Source organism: Aulonocara stuartgranti, assembly GCF_965226115.1.
Source record: "Aulonocara stuartgranti genome assembly, chromosome: 23".
Lineage (NCBI taxonomy): Eukaryota > Metazoa > Chordata > Actinopteri > Cichliformes > Cichlidae > Aulonocara > Aulonocara stuartgranti.
In genome coordinates, this window is record NC_138958.1 from 49,875,815 (window position 1) to 49,890,389 (window position 14,575).

General features: G+C 38.2%; 2 protein-coding genes and 2 long non-coding RNA genes across 6 annotated transcripts in view; 1 reads left to right on the top strand and 3 right to left on the bottom strand.

Moving 5' to 3' along the window:
- LOC309701485 (NACHT, LRR and PYD domains-containing protein 12-like) overlaps positions 1 to 14,575 on the top strand; it is a 1,029,495-nt gene that overhangs the window by 311,087 nt on the left and 703,833 nt on the right. The window lies entirely within an intron of this gene.
- LOC309701542 overlaps positions 1 to 14,575 on the bottom strand; it is a 211,683-nt gene that overhangs the window by 68,851 nt on the left and 128,257 nt on the right. The window lies entirely within an intron of this gene.
- Positions 1,217 to 5,939, bottom strand: LOC309701574. 3 transcript variants are annotated; one of them, XR_014275131.1, is made up of 5 exons: positions 5,860 to 5,939; positions 4,327 to 5,767; positions 4,141 to 4,209; positions 3,958 to 4,039; positions 1,217 to 2,535 (listed from the first exon to the last, which is right to left on the bottom strand). It is a non-coding gene; the product is annotated as an uncharacterized lncRNA (long non-coding RNA). The 3 variants fall into 3 exon arrangements; XR_014275132.1 differs by having other exon boundaries at positions 1,217 to 1,972; positions 2,418 to 2,535; positions 4,141 to 5,767; XR_014275133.1 differs by having other exon boundaries at positions 4,141 to 5,767.
- LOC309700393 (uncharacterized protein) lies at positions 5,904 to 10,113 on the bottom strand (the record flags this gene model as incomplete). The annotated part of the gene is made up of 6 exons (XM_082523912.1): positions 9,116 to 10,113; positions 7,665 to 7,893; positions 6,730 to 6,895; positions 6,562 to 6,644; positions 6,215 to 6,394; positions 5,904 to 5,966 (listed from the first exon to the last, which is right to left on the bottom strand). Exons 1-6 carry the CDS (start codon positions 9,415 to 9,417, stop codon positions 5,904 to 5,906), a joined length of 1,023 nt encoding a protein of 340 aa, XP_082380038.1. The 5' UTR covers positions 9,418 to 10,113.

Sequence of the window (14,575 nt, forward strand, 5' to 3'; positions counted from 1 at the left end):
TAAAAAATGCTTTAGTTCCTCACATTTTAATGCAACCCACTGAATTAAAGCTGAAACTACATCTGAGTTGTATCATTTCAAATTCATTGTTGTCATTTACAGAACAAAAGTTAGAGAAAGTTGTTTCTGTCCAAAGTCTTATAGACATAACTGTATGATTTTCAATGATTTCAAGGACAGCTGAAGATAAAAAGTATTCAACAAGGAGAGACCAGGAATTAGTGACGTGCAGAGTTTGAATAAGAAGCTGTAATTAGACTGAATGCAAGACGAGAGCAAAGCCATGGCAACAGCAGGAAGTGGAGCAGGACCTGCGTGTGTCCATGAAGCTCGATGTTTTTCTGCACAGATCACATGCAGTCTGAAATGTTGTGCAGTCCAGACTGTATATTTTGCTGAGTGAAATACAAAAGCTTCCTTCATGGATGGAAAAGAAACTGTTTCAGTGTCAAATGAAACACTTTCTGTTGATTTCAACTCCCAGAACTGAGTTCAGCTGAGCTCCACGGTGCAACAATTAGACTCCACTATGTTTTCTCTACTTTGTAACAGCAACAGGCTGTTTAGGGCAAGATTTGCTAAAAGGCTCAAAACAGACAATTCAAAATCCTGTTTGACTTTATAAAGGAGAGACACAAATGTGCAACAATCTTGACAGAGTGCCACAGTGTCACAGACAGTTGCACTGCCTTTGATGAGAAACACTGAGTGATAGTAAAACTAAACAATCACTGCAACACACTGATACAGGAGAAGTTGTGATTGTTCTTTTCATTTGTCCTGTTGTGTAGTTTGGCTGTAGTGTGCCCCCCACCCACCCCCCTTTCAAGAAGCCAGCTGTATGATCGTCCACATTAAGAGAAGGAGTTAAAAGTGGGAGTCAAAACCTCCAACTTAAAGTGGAACATTAATGTCACACAAATGCAGACACAGACTCGGTGCCATTTTTATATTGTTAGATTCAGAGATTTTATTGAAGTTCTCAGTTATATTAGGGACATACAGAATGCTTTCTAATGGAATAAGAGGAGAGAGTGAAGCAACTGTGCCACCCTAAGGACCATGGAGTGGGATTAATGATCAGTTGTGCTCATTTGATACCAACTAATGTGTGTTGGGTGCATTGTGGGCACCGTCCCGGAGCGAACCAAACCCCAAGACTGGCAATTGGGACATTGAATGTCACCTCTCTGGTGGGGAAGGAGGCTGAGTTAGTGCGTGAGGTTGAGAGGAACCGGCTAGATATAGTCAGGCTCACCTCAACACACGGCTTGGGCTCTGGAACCAGCCTCCTGGAGAGGGGCTGGACTCTGTCTCAGTCTGGAGTTGCCCCTGGTGAGAGGCGGCGGCCTGGGGTGGGTATCCTGGTGTCCCTTCAGCTTGCTGCCTGTATGTTGGGGTTCCTCCCAGTGGATGAGAGGGTTTGTTATCTGTGCCTCCGGGTTGGGGTTCAGAGTACCCAGCCTTCTTGGAGTCCCTGGGTGGGACACTGGAGGGTCCTACTGGGAGACTTAAATGCTCATGTGGGCAACAACAGTGAAACCTGGAGGGGCGTGATTGGGAGGAATGGACCCCAGGACCTGAACCCGAGTGGTGTTTTGTTATTGAACTTCTGTGCAAACCACAGCTTGGCCATAACGAACACCATGTTCGAACATAAGAGTGTCCATAAGTGCACGTGGCACCAGGACACTCTAGGCCACAGGTTGGTGATTTGTTGAGTCTTCTCAGTTTGTGCTAAATCATTGAGTTGATTCTCAGTACTGTTCATTACAGTTCCTGACCTGTTCTTTCCTGTACCTAGATTTCCTGGACGCGTCCCTGACCCTGTGTGGATTGCCTGTTGCTGGATTGGCATGAGAGTGTAACGGTGTGAGGGTGAGTGGCTGAAGAGACACAGACGATGCGACGAGGAGCACAGGCAGACAGGAGGGGACACAGCTGGAACTAATGGGCATAACGAGACACAAACCTACAAAGTAAAACAGGAAACTCACAGGCTGTTTCACAATACCAACTTGGGGACACGAACAGAACAGAAAGACACAGGTAGGGACAATAGAAACACTAAACACACAACTCAAACCCTAAGAACAAATACAAAACAGCAGAAACTGGAAAATAATATGGTATAATAATAATATGGTACATGGCACAGTTGCTGTTAGTGTCAAAAACTAAAATACAGGATCAAAACACATTAGATAGACATTTTTAATTGAAGGCCAATTCATGCATATGTTAAACTGTGTACTTAAAAATTTCTATCGATTAGACCACAGCATAAAGTGCCATTGTGCACTATAATAATACTACTAACAGAATAATACATTTCAATCTACACACACGCACACATATACATTCAAAATACATATACACACACACACATTTTCTCTCTTATTCACCCCCAAACCAACCTGATGCTTGTAGTATCTCCACAGCCATCAATTTTCTTTACTCTGCCATTTTCTCTTTTGATGTTTTTAATTTCATGACGGGAAAATCTGGAAATACTTTCATCACTGCCCGTGACATCTACCGAGAAATACTCAAAATTTTAATTGTGAAAAAAAAAACACAATTCTGCTCAATATAAAATTTCTGATGTTTATAATCTTGCATAAACAGTATGAAAAACAAAGAGCAATAAATAGATTTAAGTCTTTATGAACACCAGGTAACTTCTAACACTCAGTTGTTGAAATGGACATCGTGGATGAATAACTATGTGATATACCTTGTAAACATAGAGAACAAAATGGACAGGGTTAAAAATAACACTCCACTCTACAGTAAGGGCCAGAGCCATGTATATTCTTTTAAGCTGATGAATAACTGAAATAGGGAACATCTCTAGTTACTAGTTATTAGATATAGTCTGCTTCCAATGTGTGGGCAGCTGACTTCTTTTAACATCTGTTGGGCAATACTCAGTACATTCTATAAAAATGTTGTGGAGAGTCGCAACCTGTGTTATGCTAGTGCCACAGAGACTCAATAAAGTGAGTCCACAGGGTGGCCCTACAGTCTCGTAAGGTGCTGTCAGAGATGTGGATGTTTTCCAAGTTAACCACAATGCTGGACAATACATACCACCTGCATCATGATGTGCTAGCCATTCACCAGAGCGTGCTCAGTGAGAGAATGAGATTACTGATAATGCACCATTATGACACAGGAAATAATTCCCTACGGTGACTTGCTCTCTTTAAAGTATAAGTACTATCTGCAATCGCTGTGCAGCCTTAATATTTGCAAATCCTAAAAAGAGTATGTCACAAAATCTGCATGACTTAGGGCACCAAAGTATTAACCATATACTTAATTTGTGCAGTATACTGTGAAATTTAGAATTAAGATGTATTCATATCTATTACAGCTACTGTTATGGATGTGGATATTCTTCTGACCATGGCATGATGGCATGGCAAACAAGTAAGAAATTATATACAAATGTATATTATCATCACTTACCATCACCACTAATACTCCACAGCTGAAGCCATCCTTCTGCACTGGATGGGTCAAGACACCTCCCTTCCATTTAATGTCGACCCATTCTGTTTTTGCGTGGCGGGTTCTCCCCATTTTTAAGTAATCACCGCACATTATTACAAAGCAGAATACAATTTGGTATATGTCATATTTCCTAATTTTAAAAAAAAGATATTTTACAGAATTAAAGAGAATTTTATTTATTTTTTATTTATTTATTTTTTGGCCTGTCTCGTTTGGCTCTTTTGCCATCAGAATTATTGTCTTAATAATTTGTTCACCTGATAATTTTTATAATAACCGTACTGATTTATTTTGCAAATGAGACCTGGCCAAGAGGATGCCAACAGAGAAACACGCATTGTGGGGCCAGGTACAAAAAGCTTCTACAAAAATGCAGTTGTAGTAAACTAACTTGTAAAGCCTATTTGCATATAACAAAATGTGTTGAAGCCTAAGTACCTGAATTTACGTGCAGCGAGTTTAGAGTCTTCCTCCTCTGATGAACTTGGGGCAGGATCAAGGAGATAAACAGTGTGATTCACTGCATTGATGAATTGTAGCAAAGATAAATCATTAAAACAATATTAATATATCGTCATTAAAAAAATACACAGGCTTTAAAGTTATAATCTTGTTGCTTACCAGAAACTTCCAGTGTACATTTTTAATGTTAACAAACGTGACAATGGCCTGCTACTGATCGAAGTTTACCTGTCAGAAAACATTTATGTATTTCTTACAGTTTGTGGAATTCTATTAGCATTCAATCAGTAATTCTTTCTAAATGTATTTGAACATAATTATATGGACATTGGACAGTCATCTTACGTTCCGCAAGCTTTGGCGAGAAAGCTGTGTCCGATCACCAAAGAAAATCAAGCCCGCTGTGTAATGGTTCATAATGTAGATCCCCTTTTGCTCCTTTTTTGCCAGACAATGAAAAAGCCCTTCAATTACCTACGTAAAGAATTTTCATAAACACAAAGCTATGTAATTTATATAATTTAAATTGTGTTAATGATAAATAATTACATGATAATGTCCTTTTAATTGAATTACATTACACAGTCGAATTATTGTGGTTATGAGTGCTTAAATTAATCATTGATATACCTCGCCTGTTAGCCACAGGTGTGGTCGAAGGGTTCGCAAATCACTGTGGCGGATAATTATGGACGTACCATGGTTTGTTGAGGGAAGCACAGAAACCACAACCTCTGTGTCTCTTTTCTTCCACAAAGACAGGACCTCCTCATTAAAGAAAAACACACTTAACATACGATCTTACCAGCTATTGGACATGATTTTGTTATTTCTAACAAAGGTTTATGGACTGTTATTAACAATATGTCTTTGGAAAATTCATTCAAAATGTATCACTCCAAGTCTTGAATGGTAAATGAACTGGTTCTTATAAAGCGCTTTTCTACTCTTCTGAGCACTCAAAGCGATTTACACAACTTGTGCATTCACCCAAGCAGATTTTTCTAAGTGTGTTCTAAGTAACATTCACACACAATCGATGGATGCACTGGAGAGCAATTTATGGTTAGTATCTTGGATTTTTGGTATGCAGACTAGGAGAAGCCAGTAATCAAACCAGCAACCTTCAAATCAGTAGATGACCTGCTCTACCACCTGAGCTACAGCCACCCTTGAGCACTGGTAACTATATAAACTCAAAGCTGTAATGGCAACACTTGCAAAGTTAATTTTCCCATACTCTAACTATGTTCCCGAATGCTTTTTCCCATTCAGTTTCTACTGAGGAAAAAATATTTATTTATTTAGTTATTCCCAAAATTTACCATGTAATCACTGCATTCATTTTGAATTTTGGTGCCTCCCACTTAACACTAGGAGTCCCAGGCTTCTACCGTTCTACCTTTAAAAGCCGGAGAGCAGTCAAATGCTGGAAGTGGAAGATATGTATATTAGGTTGTTACCTAGGAATTCTGGAGGGAGGGGAGTGGGGGTGTGTCAGTTAAGGTTACAACTAGTCAACCAAAATCCTGGATATTCACATCGAATGAGTTGAACATGAATATCAACATGTAAATAAATAAGATTTGCCCTTCATACACGTGTCCATGACTGATTACTGTGTCATGGAAAGGATCTTCTATGGAAAAAGAAGGCATTACTATTACTTTGATGAATCCTTTATGTTAGCAGTTGTCAATCCTACCTGGAATTCTGGAGTTTCCAAGGTAACATCCTCAACTCTACCAGTCTGCACAGGGGAACTCGGGGCCATAGAGGAAGCAACCTATATAAATATCGTGTACAAGAAATACAAAAAATGTTATGCAAAATATTGGTCTTTATATATGAACGATAAATTTGCGCAACATTTTATACCATCTTTGAAGATCTCCTGAAAGGAAATGGCTTGCGGAGTACTGTTACATATCTCCTCTTCTTTTTTGGCGACGTTCCTTCCATTTTTCTTCGTCCACTCTAAATTTCTGAACCAAAAATATGAGTCATTGAACATTGTTTAGGAATTACAAGTGAAATGCTGTGACAACATTTTCCTTAATTTACAATAAACCAAAACACACAAAAATGTCCAGTAAGACACACAGGTGCAACCAAGCTATAACATCACAACGTGGGGCACCTCAATATCCCACCACATCAAGAAGACTTTTTTTTAATGTTCCATTTTGAAACGGCAAAGCATTGATGGACATCAGCCAGTCATTTTGCAAACCTTTCTTTGAAGCATTCTTTTTGAGTCTTCGTACTCCTTCAGCAGCGCTGTGTGACTGATTTGATACTGGACAACAAAGTCATCCAGCCTGGTGAGCCTTCCCGAATGTAGACGGATATGTTTCAGATCCCACTGGCTCTTCTCCATTATCCCCTGCGTTTTATTATTCTCAGTAATATTCTGAAAAATCAAATTAAGAAATCATTAAATGTGATTTTTTTTTAAAGATACACATTGTTGTTGTGTGCAATGTTGTATGATCTGCAATACAGATGACTCCTCTGGACCCGCCGTTTCTCAATCACACCACACAAATATGTATATATACTAAAAATCATGTGTCTTACTTGTCTCTTGATCTTTCTTAAGGCATTGTATTTGTTGTGGTACTGCTCATACATTTTCCCAGTGCCATGTCTTCCAAGGTCACCTTTGGATTTTGAAGATTAGAATAATATTGATGTGTGTAATTTCATTTTATAAACTAATTACTTGTCTACTTTAAAATGGCTTACCTAACATTATTGCAGACCATAATCCAGAAAAAGGAAGAAGATATTTGCTGATGTGCTCCATGAGCCCCTTGCTGTAGTAAGGGTTTGCCTCACCATCCATCTCCAATGATGTGTTGGAAATGAGCTTCTTAAAATGTCTCCCAAAGAGGTTGTTTCCCTTGACTCCCTAGCCAACAGACAAAACAGAATAATTATGTGATTTGAACATTGTGTGCACTCGTCTTTCATATCTATAATCTAAAAACCCAACATTATGTTGTATAAAACATTTAAAATTACTTGTGACTTGTGATTATTATAGAATAGAATAGAATAGAATAGAATTCAACTTTATTGTCATTGCACATGCACAGGTACAGGGCAACGAAATGCAGTTTGCATCCATCCAGAAGTGCTTTAGTGACATAGATATATTACAATATATATTAGCAATAATATAGATATGTGAGTATATTACAGAAATGGGTCTATTATGGTATGTTATAATGTACACGGTATGAAGTATGTTGTGAATATTCTATAACTATAAGTATGTACAGGCTGTAGTGAGTACAAGCTATGTACAGAATATGAACAGGATATAAATATGAAAAACTATACAGAATATGAAATAAATAACTTTACAGAAATCTGAGATATACAGCTATACAGAAATGGGAACTATGCAAGTTGTAAACAGTTGTAGGATTAAAAATTATCGAATGTACAGAATGATTATTTACACAGAGCTATACAGTAGTGCAGTTAAGATAAGTGAGGGTGTAGATAGTTTCTACAGAGGCTATATAAAGTGCTAGTGGTTGTGAGTGGTGGTTCAGTCCATGTTATTATTGTGTTTGAGGGTACAGTTATTATGCTATTCCAAAGTATTTAAAAAGATATATAAAAGGCAAAAGTTTAGCCTTTAGTTTTAATAAAAATTGACTTCAGTTTACCTTCAGGTCCTCATCAGCTTTTGAGTTTCTGTCATTGCCATCAACATCAACATTGGCTTTCTGCATCAACAACTGAAGGTTGTGAAAATGTTTTTCGACATTCTCACCACTACACGGACTCCCAAAAACAACTGCAGCACTTTGAACCATGTCAGTGAGGTCTTTTAAGGAAGTTGCAGTAGTGAAGACTCCAAAAGTGTGCATTGCAAGATGGTAGTTCTTTGGTGCACTGCAGTTAAAGAAAAAATTGTCTTTAAGTGTTTCCAAAACAGTAATAATGTTTTCCCAAATTGAAAAATGAAATGCCATGTCACATGTCACAATAAAAAACAAACAAGTGAATACCATATTAAAAGGACTACACTTTAGAGATGGCACGATACCACTTTTTTATGTCCGATACCGATACCGATATCATAAATTTGGATATCTGCCGATACCGATATGAATCCGATATAGTGTTTTTTAATCAACAAAACTGTTTTTTTAAAATATCTTGCTGCATTTTGTATAAGTTCATACTCAAGTTTAAAACAACAACTACACTAAAGCTATTCTGTTATACCTGTATGCAAAAAAAAATATTTCATAGTTCAGCAATACTGATCAATCTAATAAACTTAAACCTACACCATCCTCCCTATTCTGGTATTTTAAAGAGTACTTAGCATAAATATTAAGCAGCCTAACTAATAGGGTTCCAACTCCCAGCAACAACAAAAATAAATAAATAAAAAATAGGGAACCACCCCTCACGCTCCACCTCATGATGCTTAATCGACGTAACCAACCTTAATTTGATGCAGTGTGAAAAAAAAATGCACAGAAATCAATTATTTTTCAAGAAATATTAAATAGATTCAACATCTTTCTTCAACAAAATTGCAGACTGCACAGATGGTACCTTCCCAAAGGAAAAAAAAGTACTATAGCTTACTAGGGTATATATATTAGACTTAATAGTTACTATATACAGTAATGGACTTCTATTTATTTTGCATCAAATTAAAACTTTGGGTGTCAGATAATTATTTATTAAAAGCTAGACATTTTAAATGAGAATAAGAAAGAAAAGTATGTCTTTGTGCCCCCTTTTCCCTGTTAATGCCCTATCGGCCCCCCTGGCTAAACTTTGCTAGATCCGCCCCTGCACAGTTACCAGCGTCAGCTACGTAGAAAAAGATCCTCGAGTAGAAAGTAATAATAAATAAATTCTAACAACAGCTGATCAAGCTTAAACGTGCTGCTGTTGTTCAGCCGCTGGTTTCCTCTTTCTGGTGCAAAGTGGGCCAAAAGCAAACTAGAGACACGGACTCGCGACAGAAAAGCCGATCAGCTGATCGTTAAGCAGTTTCATGATTGAAGTAGCAGCAAGAAGAGGCAGTCGCTCCATATATCGTTTGTTAAGCTTAATGTAGGAATGCTTTACATACATTCAGAGATGGACTTACACACCTGCTTTACTTCTCTCGGGATAACTTTGTCGGAGATGAAATGCCGGGTTGCTAGCGAAGCTCCAAATGCTATCCAGACTACCGACAGGTCCCGCATGCCACAGCCGCTCTATCACGTGATGCATACTGCTCCGACGTGCTAACGTTCTGAGGTGAGTTACGGTGTGTTGCAAGTTTTGTGAGGTGCTTTCGTGATATTTAATGGATCGGATTACATTTTTTATTTTTCTCCGATATCCGATCCAGTAATTTAGGTCAGTATCGGACCGATACCGATACGTAATATCGGATCGGTCCATCTCTACTACACTTACTACTTTTTACAGATCTCCTTGGCATTCTTCATAACATGACTAAGGCATCTGTGAAGAATTGGAACCTCGAAGTCTTCCTTGTTTCCTTTCCCCGAAGCGATGTTATAATAATGATTTATTGTGTCAGAGAGATTTTTTTTGCAAAAGCTAAACAGATAGCTTGCATTAGGACCATAGATCCATCACACATAAGCATTAAAGGTGAACGCATGGCTTTGCGCCCAAAGGCCCTTGCAACATCAGTCAGAAATGCTTCCAAAAAACATGTAACTGAGGCAGTGGTATGGTCACATGTTAAATATGTAGCCACTGGTAGGGGAGAGGATGTTTTCCGTGGATTTCTTACTACAAGTTCGTAAACATAGAAAGGAGGCGAACCCTTTCTTTTTTTCATGATACTTCCTGTAGCATCCAAATAAAGTATGTCCTCCCGACAGCGGCTCTGGAAAATCTCAATGCTCCTGGAAGACCATAAAAAAACACCTTTTGGATGTAACATCACTTTCTGCAATACATCCTCTGGGTTGTTCTTCTTGTTTGCCACCATTAACTGGAGACTCATAATCTCATTATGATGAAGACGACTTTTCTTTCGGATTTCCAAGGCTATGTTTCTCAACACTTGAGGAGTTGGAACTTCATCTCTACAGCCCGATTGCACAACATCATCATCCATTTTGCTCATTGTTTCCGGATACATGGCTCTAGGTAATTGCTTTTCCAATTCATGGCCAATTTTATCTCTCTTATGAGCTCTTACAGGTCTTCTTCTTAGTTCATAGTGGTTGTGCACACACTCGAGACCTTGAAAATTGACTTTTGCCTTTAGATCGTCTTCATTATCTACAGTGACAGTGACAGTGACTGGACAATCCTCAAAACTGCAGTAACCCAGACACCAGAAGAAAGGGCCCTTTCTTACTGAGTCCAAAGCCTTGACTCTGTGCCTTTTGAAGGCAAAGGAACAATATGGAAACACTGTCCGTATTCCATCTGAAATCAGATTTGTCCACTGTAGTCCCTTGTATCCTCTTTGGGATCTCTTATTTTTTATATTAGTCCATTCTTTCCTTTTCAGGAAAAAAAAATTTGTTGCAAGTGGGACCCTGATTCTTATGAATCCATCATCAGATGAGTTGCTGTTAGGCTAAAAAAGAGGAAAAATTTATTTTGTGAGAAAACATTTTGTCCATGTTACATAACTACCGTAATATCAGTAAATATACCTGAAATACTTGTGTATTTTAAGTATATTAACAACCAGTGTTTCTAATGTCAGAATATATAGCAAAAATTCATGTTGAGAAGTGTCATGAAATATAAATTTCATTCTATGTTACAACATTTGATAAAATTCTTTATTTAATTGTATATTGTGTTTTTAAAAATATTTTTTATGTAACATAAAGTGGTCATTTAAACAATGATCCTAGCGCCAATCATAACTTATGTGAAAGCATTTTTAATGACTGACCTGCTCAGGAGACAGCTGTCCATCCTCCTCCAAGGAGATGTCCGGTGACAGAGAAGCGGCAGCTGATAGTTCTTCTGGTTGCTATTACATGAGTTGAGAGGTGTAACTTTAGTGTAATTACATGGAAGTGTTAAGGAGAAATTATGATAGTACAGACAGACTGACCTGCGCAGGAGACAGCTGTCCATCCTCCTGCGAGGAGATGTCCGGTGACAGAGAAGCGGCAGCTGATAGTTCTTCCTGTTGAAAATGACATTACCCGTAACAATATTAATTTTAGGGATAATTTCAACAGTAACACATTGACTAAAATTTGGTATACCAACATATTTGATATCAAACACATAGAATTTTATTTATGGAACCTGCTCTGGTGGCTTTTGTCCATTATCTGAATCCCCTTTGACTGGTATAGACAAGTTCTGTAGAGAACAGGCATACATTTTTAATAAATTTGATTTTAACTAAATAATTCAATACAATATATTTTTTTTTTAAATGAGTGAAAAGAACTAACCTGACGAAATGCATCACAAATTCTGTAGCGGTTATTTTGATTATTCTGAATACCAAGTGTCAGGCAAACTTGACCCCAGGGGCCTTCTTTATGAAGTGCATGGTCCTCCAGTTGGATGCCATGTTTTTTCAGCTGTTCCACAGTTTCAATAATTTCATTGATTGTAATCGTTTTATTTTTGTTCTAAAACAGAAGATATAGCATTTTCAGTTTTATTTTTCATGGAAAATGTATATGAAAGAAAAGAAGAAAAAAATACATACCCCAAATAAGCAGAAGCGGTAGACTCTAAGTGTAAAAAAGAAATCATTACATTGTCATTTATATCATTGAAATCATAACATTTTATAAAGAATATGTATAATATTCTCAATCAATTGAGAACAATTTTAAATCGGTGCCACTAATTACAAAACTATCAACTTTGTTTCTATTCAAGTACTATTTGAACATGTTTTTGTGAAATGCAATGCCCCTGAAGAAAATGTGCAGCACTTGATGTTAAAAAGCCATTGCCTGTTAGCAACAGATGTGCCTGTTATAGAACACGTGTTAATTAATTTCTGCCGTATGCTACAACTTTGCCTGAGTCATGTGCGCAAATCTTTTTTTGTTTTTGCTCATAGCGAAGCCTGTTATCGAAAAAAAAACCCCAGTAATAATATGGTGAAATAAATGTAATTTTAAGAAAAAAGACATTTTTACAATCAGAAATAGACTAGCTAATATCTTAGGCTAGGCTACAAGTAGGGATGGGTATCGTTTAGGTTTTATCCAATACCGGTGCCAAATCGGTACTTTTGAAACGGTGCCGGTGCTCAAACGGTGCTTAAAGAATGGAGAACACAAAATTGGTCCAAAAACCTCTCATGTTCAGCTGGTTTTTTGTAAAAAGATAACAATGTTAGCCTTTTCTACAGCTATGGGGCATATATGGTATCACTCTTGGCTGGAAGCAGTGCTTAAACAATGGAAAAAACACAAACTTTGTCCAAAAACCTCTCATGTTTAGCTGTTTTCCACTTTTTCTTTGGTCATTTTAGCCTTTTTGGCCAGGGTGAAGGGAGTATCTGCCATCAAACACGAAGACAGCCGCATGTAGCTATGATGATGTTTGCTAGTTCACCTTACATGCATTAATGTAATAACATGGTTAGCCTACTCAAAGTAAATTACACACGAACAACATTACGCTACTCACGCAGAGAAGAACGGCTGCTGCTGCATCATCATCCTCATCATTTCTGCTACACTGGCAGGGCTAGGGGCCAGGACTCTCCTCTTCGGGTTTTTGGGGATGTTGCTAAATCCGGGTCTGATAACAGGCACCACACCCGCAGTAGATGCGCTCGGTGTGAGGTCTCGCAGCAAGTTATCAAATATGGCGCATTTCTCGGCTTTAAAAAAAAAACGCTATGCGTCGCCAGGTGTTTCATCAGATTCGAGGTGTTACCTCCTTTGACAGTATCACAGTATCAGCTTAAAGCACTTGTTGCAGGCTGCTGAGTTTGCATATTTTGCTGTGAAGTACAGCCAGACTTTTGACCGCTTCATCTTGGGCATTTTTAATCTGTAGCTCTGCTCTAAAAGAACGTACGTACCTGGACCCGCCTACTATCTTCAGAAACATAAAATGATTGGCTAGAAGTGTATCACAGCTCAGGAAAAAAAAAGCACCGAAATAAAGCACCGAAATGTGCGCTGCTTTTCGGTCTGGTTACTACCATTTATGGCACCGGACACCGGTACCCATCCCTAGCTACAAGACTTGATTACTCAATTACATGTAATTGGAGATGAACTACTTTGTTAGCAAATTTTAAAAGTTAATATTTAAAGTTTATACTTAAAAAACGAACTCACCCCTTCTCCTTCTTCGGCATTTTTTCTGCACAAGACTTTTATGTTCAAAATGACATGTTTTCACCTCTAGTTTTTGGAATGTCGACAGAGTCAGACACTCAAAGCTCGCATGTCCAGTAGTGGGCGGTATAGGCTCTCCAACAGATTTTGTTTTTTTCAAGTGGACCATTATGGCTTTGCAATATTGCTCCACTTGATTAAAATTTTAAAATATCTCTATTTATTCAATCATTTTATTGTAAAATTTAATTTTGCAGTTATTATCAAAGGAATACACATAAGTGGTTGATAGGAAATATTAAGACTTAGACAAGAGACGTTCAAAAGATGGGGAAAAACAGAGGGGATGTGGGACGGTGACACAAGACAGTAAATTCCATTGGATTACCTACTGGAAGAAAAAAACAGAAAAGAAAACAAGCAAAAATATAACACAGTACACAACAGCAAGTATCACATCCACAACCTAGATAAGTATAAGTAACAGTAAATAATAAATATTGGTGTCAGCACGGCCCCTGCCAAGAAACATTACCATCTACATGTATTTAAAATTGAGACATGGGCACCGGCAACTTAGGAGAGGTTGAATACACAGACCATCCCTTGGACGCCATTCAGCATGCCCAGCACAAGTGATGTTGATGTATAGATTGTGGAATAAAATTGAGGTACAGGTGGTCGGAAGGGGACACAGCAGGAATGTCTCACACCCACCTCAGTGAAACAACTGTACGCCAAAGCCCTGCATGTGTGGCGGTGTGATGGAGTGGGGATGAGGAGGGGAGGGAAGTGAAGGCAAAGTACTCTCTCGTGGGGCCAGGTCCCCCGCTGACCCAAGTAGGCACCCCTGGAAGCCACAGAGGCCCATCCGGACGGGGGCCTACATTAGCACCACCACCAAGCCCCACGGAGCCTTGGGTGGTGGGCGCACATCGTAACCCACCACAGAGGAAAATACATCCACCCAAACATTCAATAATCTCTCTGACTGCATAAGACGAAAGACACCACAGCTGAGTTTATTGTCCACCTCTGTACTAATTTTAAAGTTAACTATTGTCTTTTTTTTGTGGGTTTTAAATGTGGTGAATACTTGACAAACAAAGTAAAAAGAAAAAACCAAAAAGACAATTATAAATTAAAGGGCCTTGGAGATGTCATTCAAACTAACACCATTGCACATCAAAACATAAATGTGAGTAACAGAAAGAATAATAAAACATTTCAGAATAATTCTAAGGTGGAATTACCCTGTGGAAACAGGAACTTTCCATTTTAGAGCATTT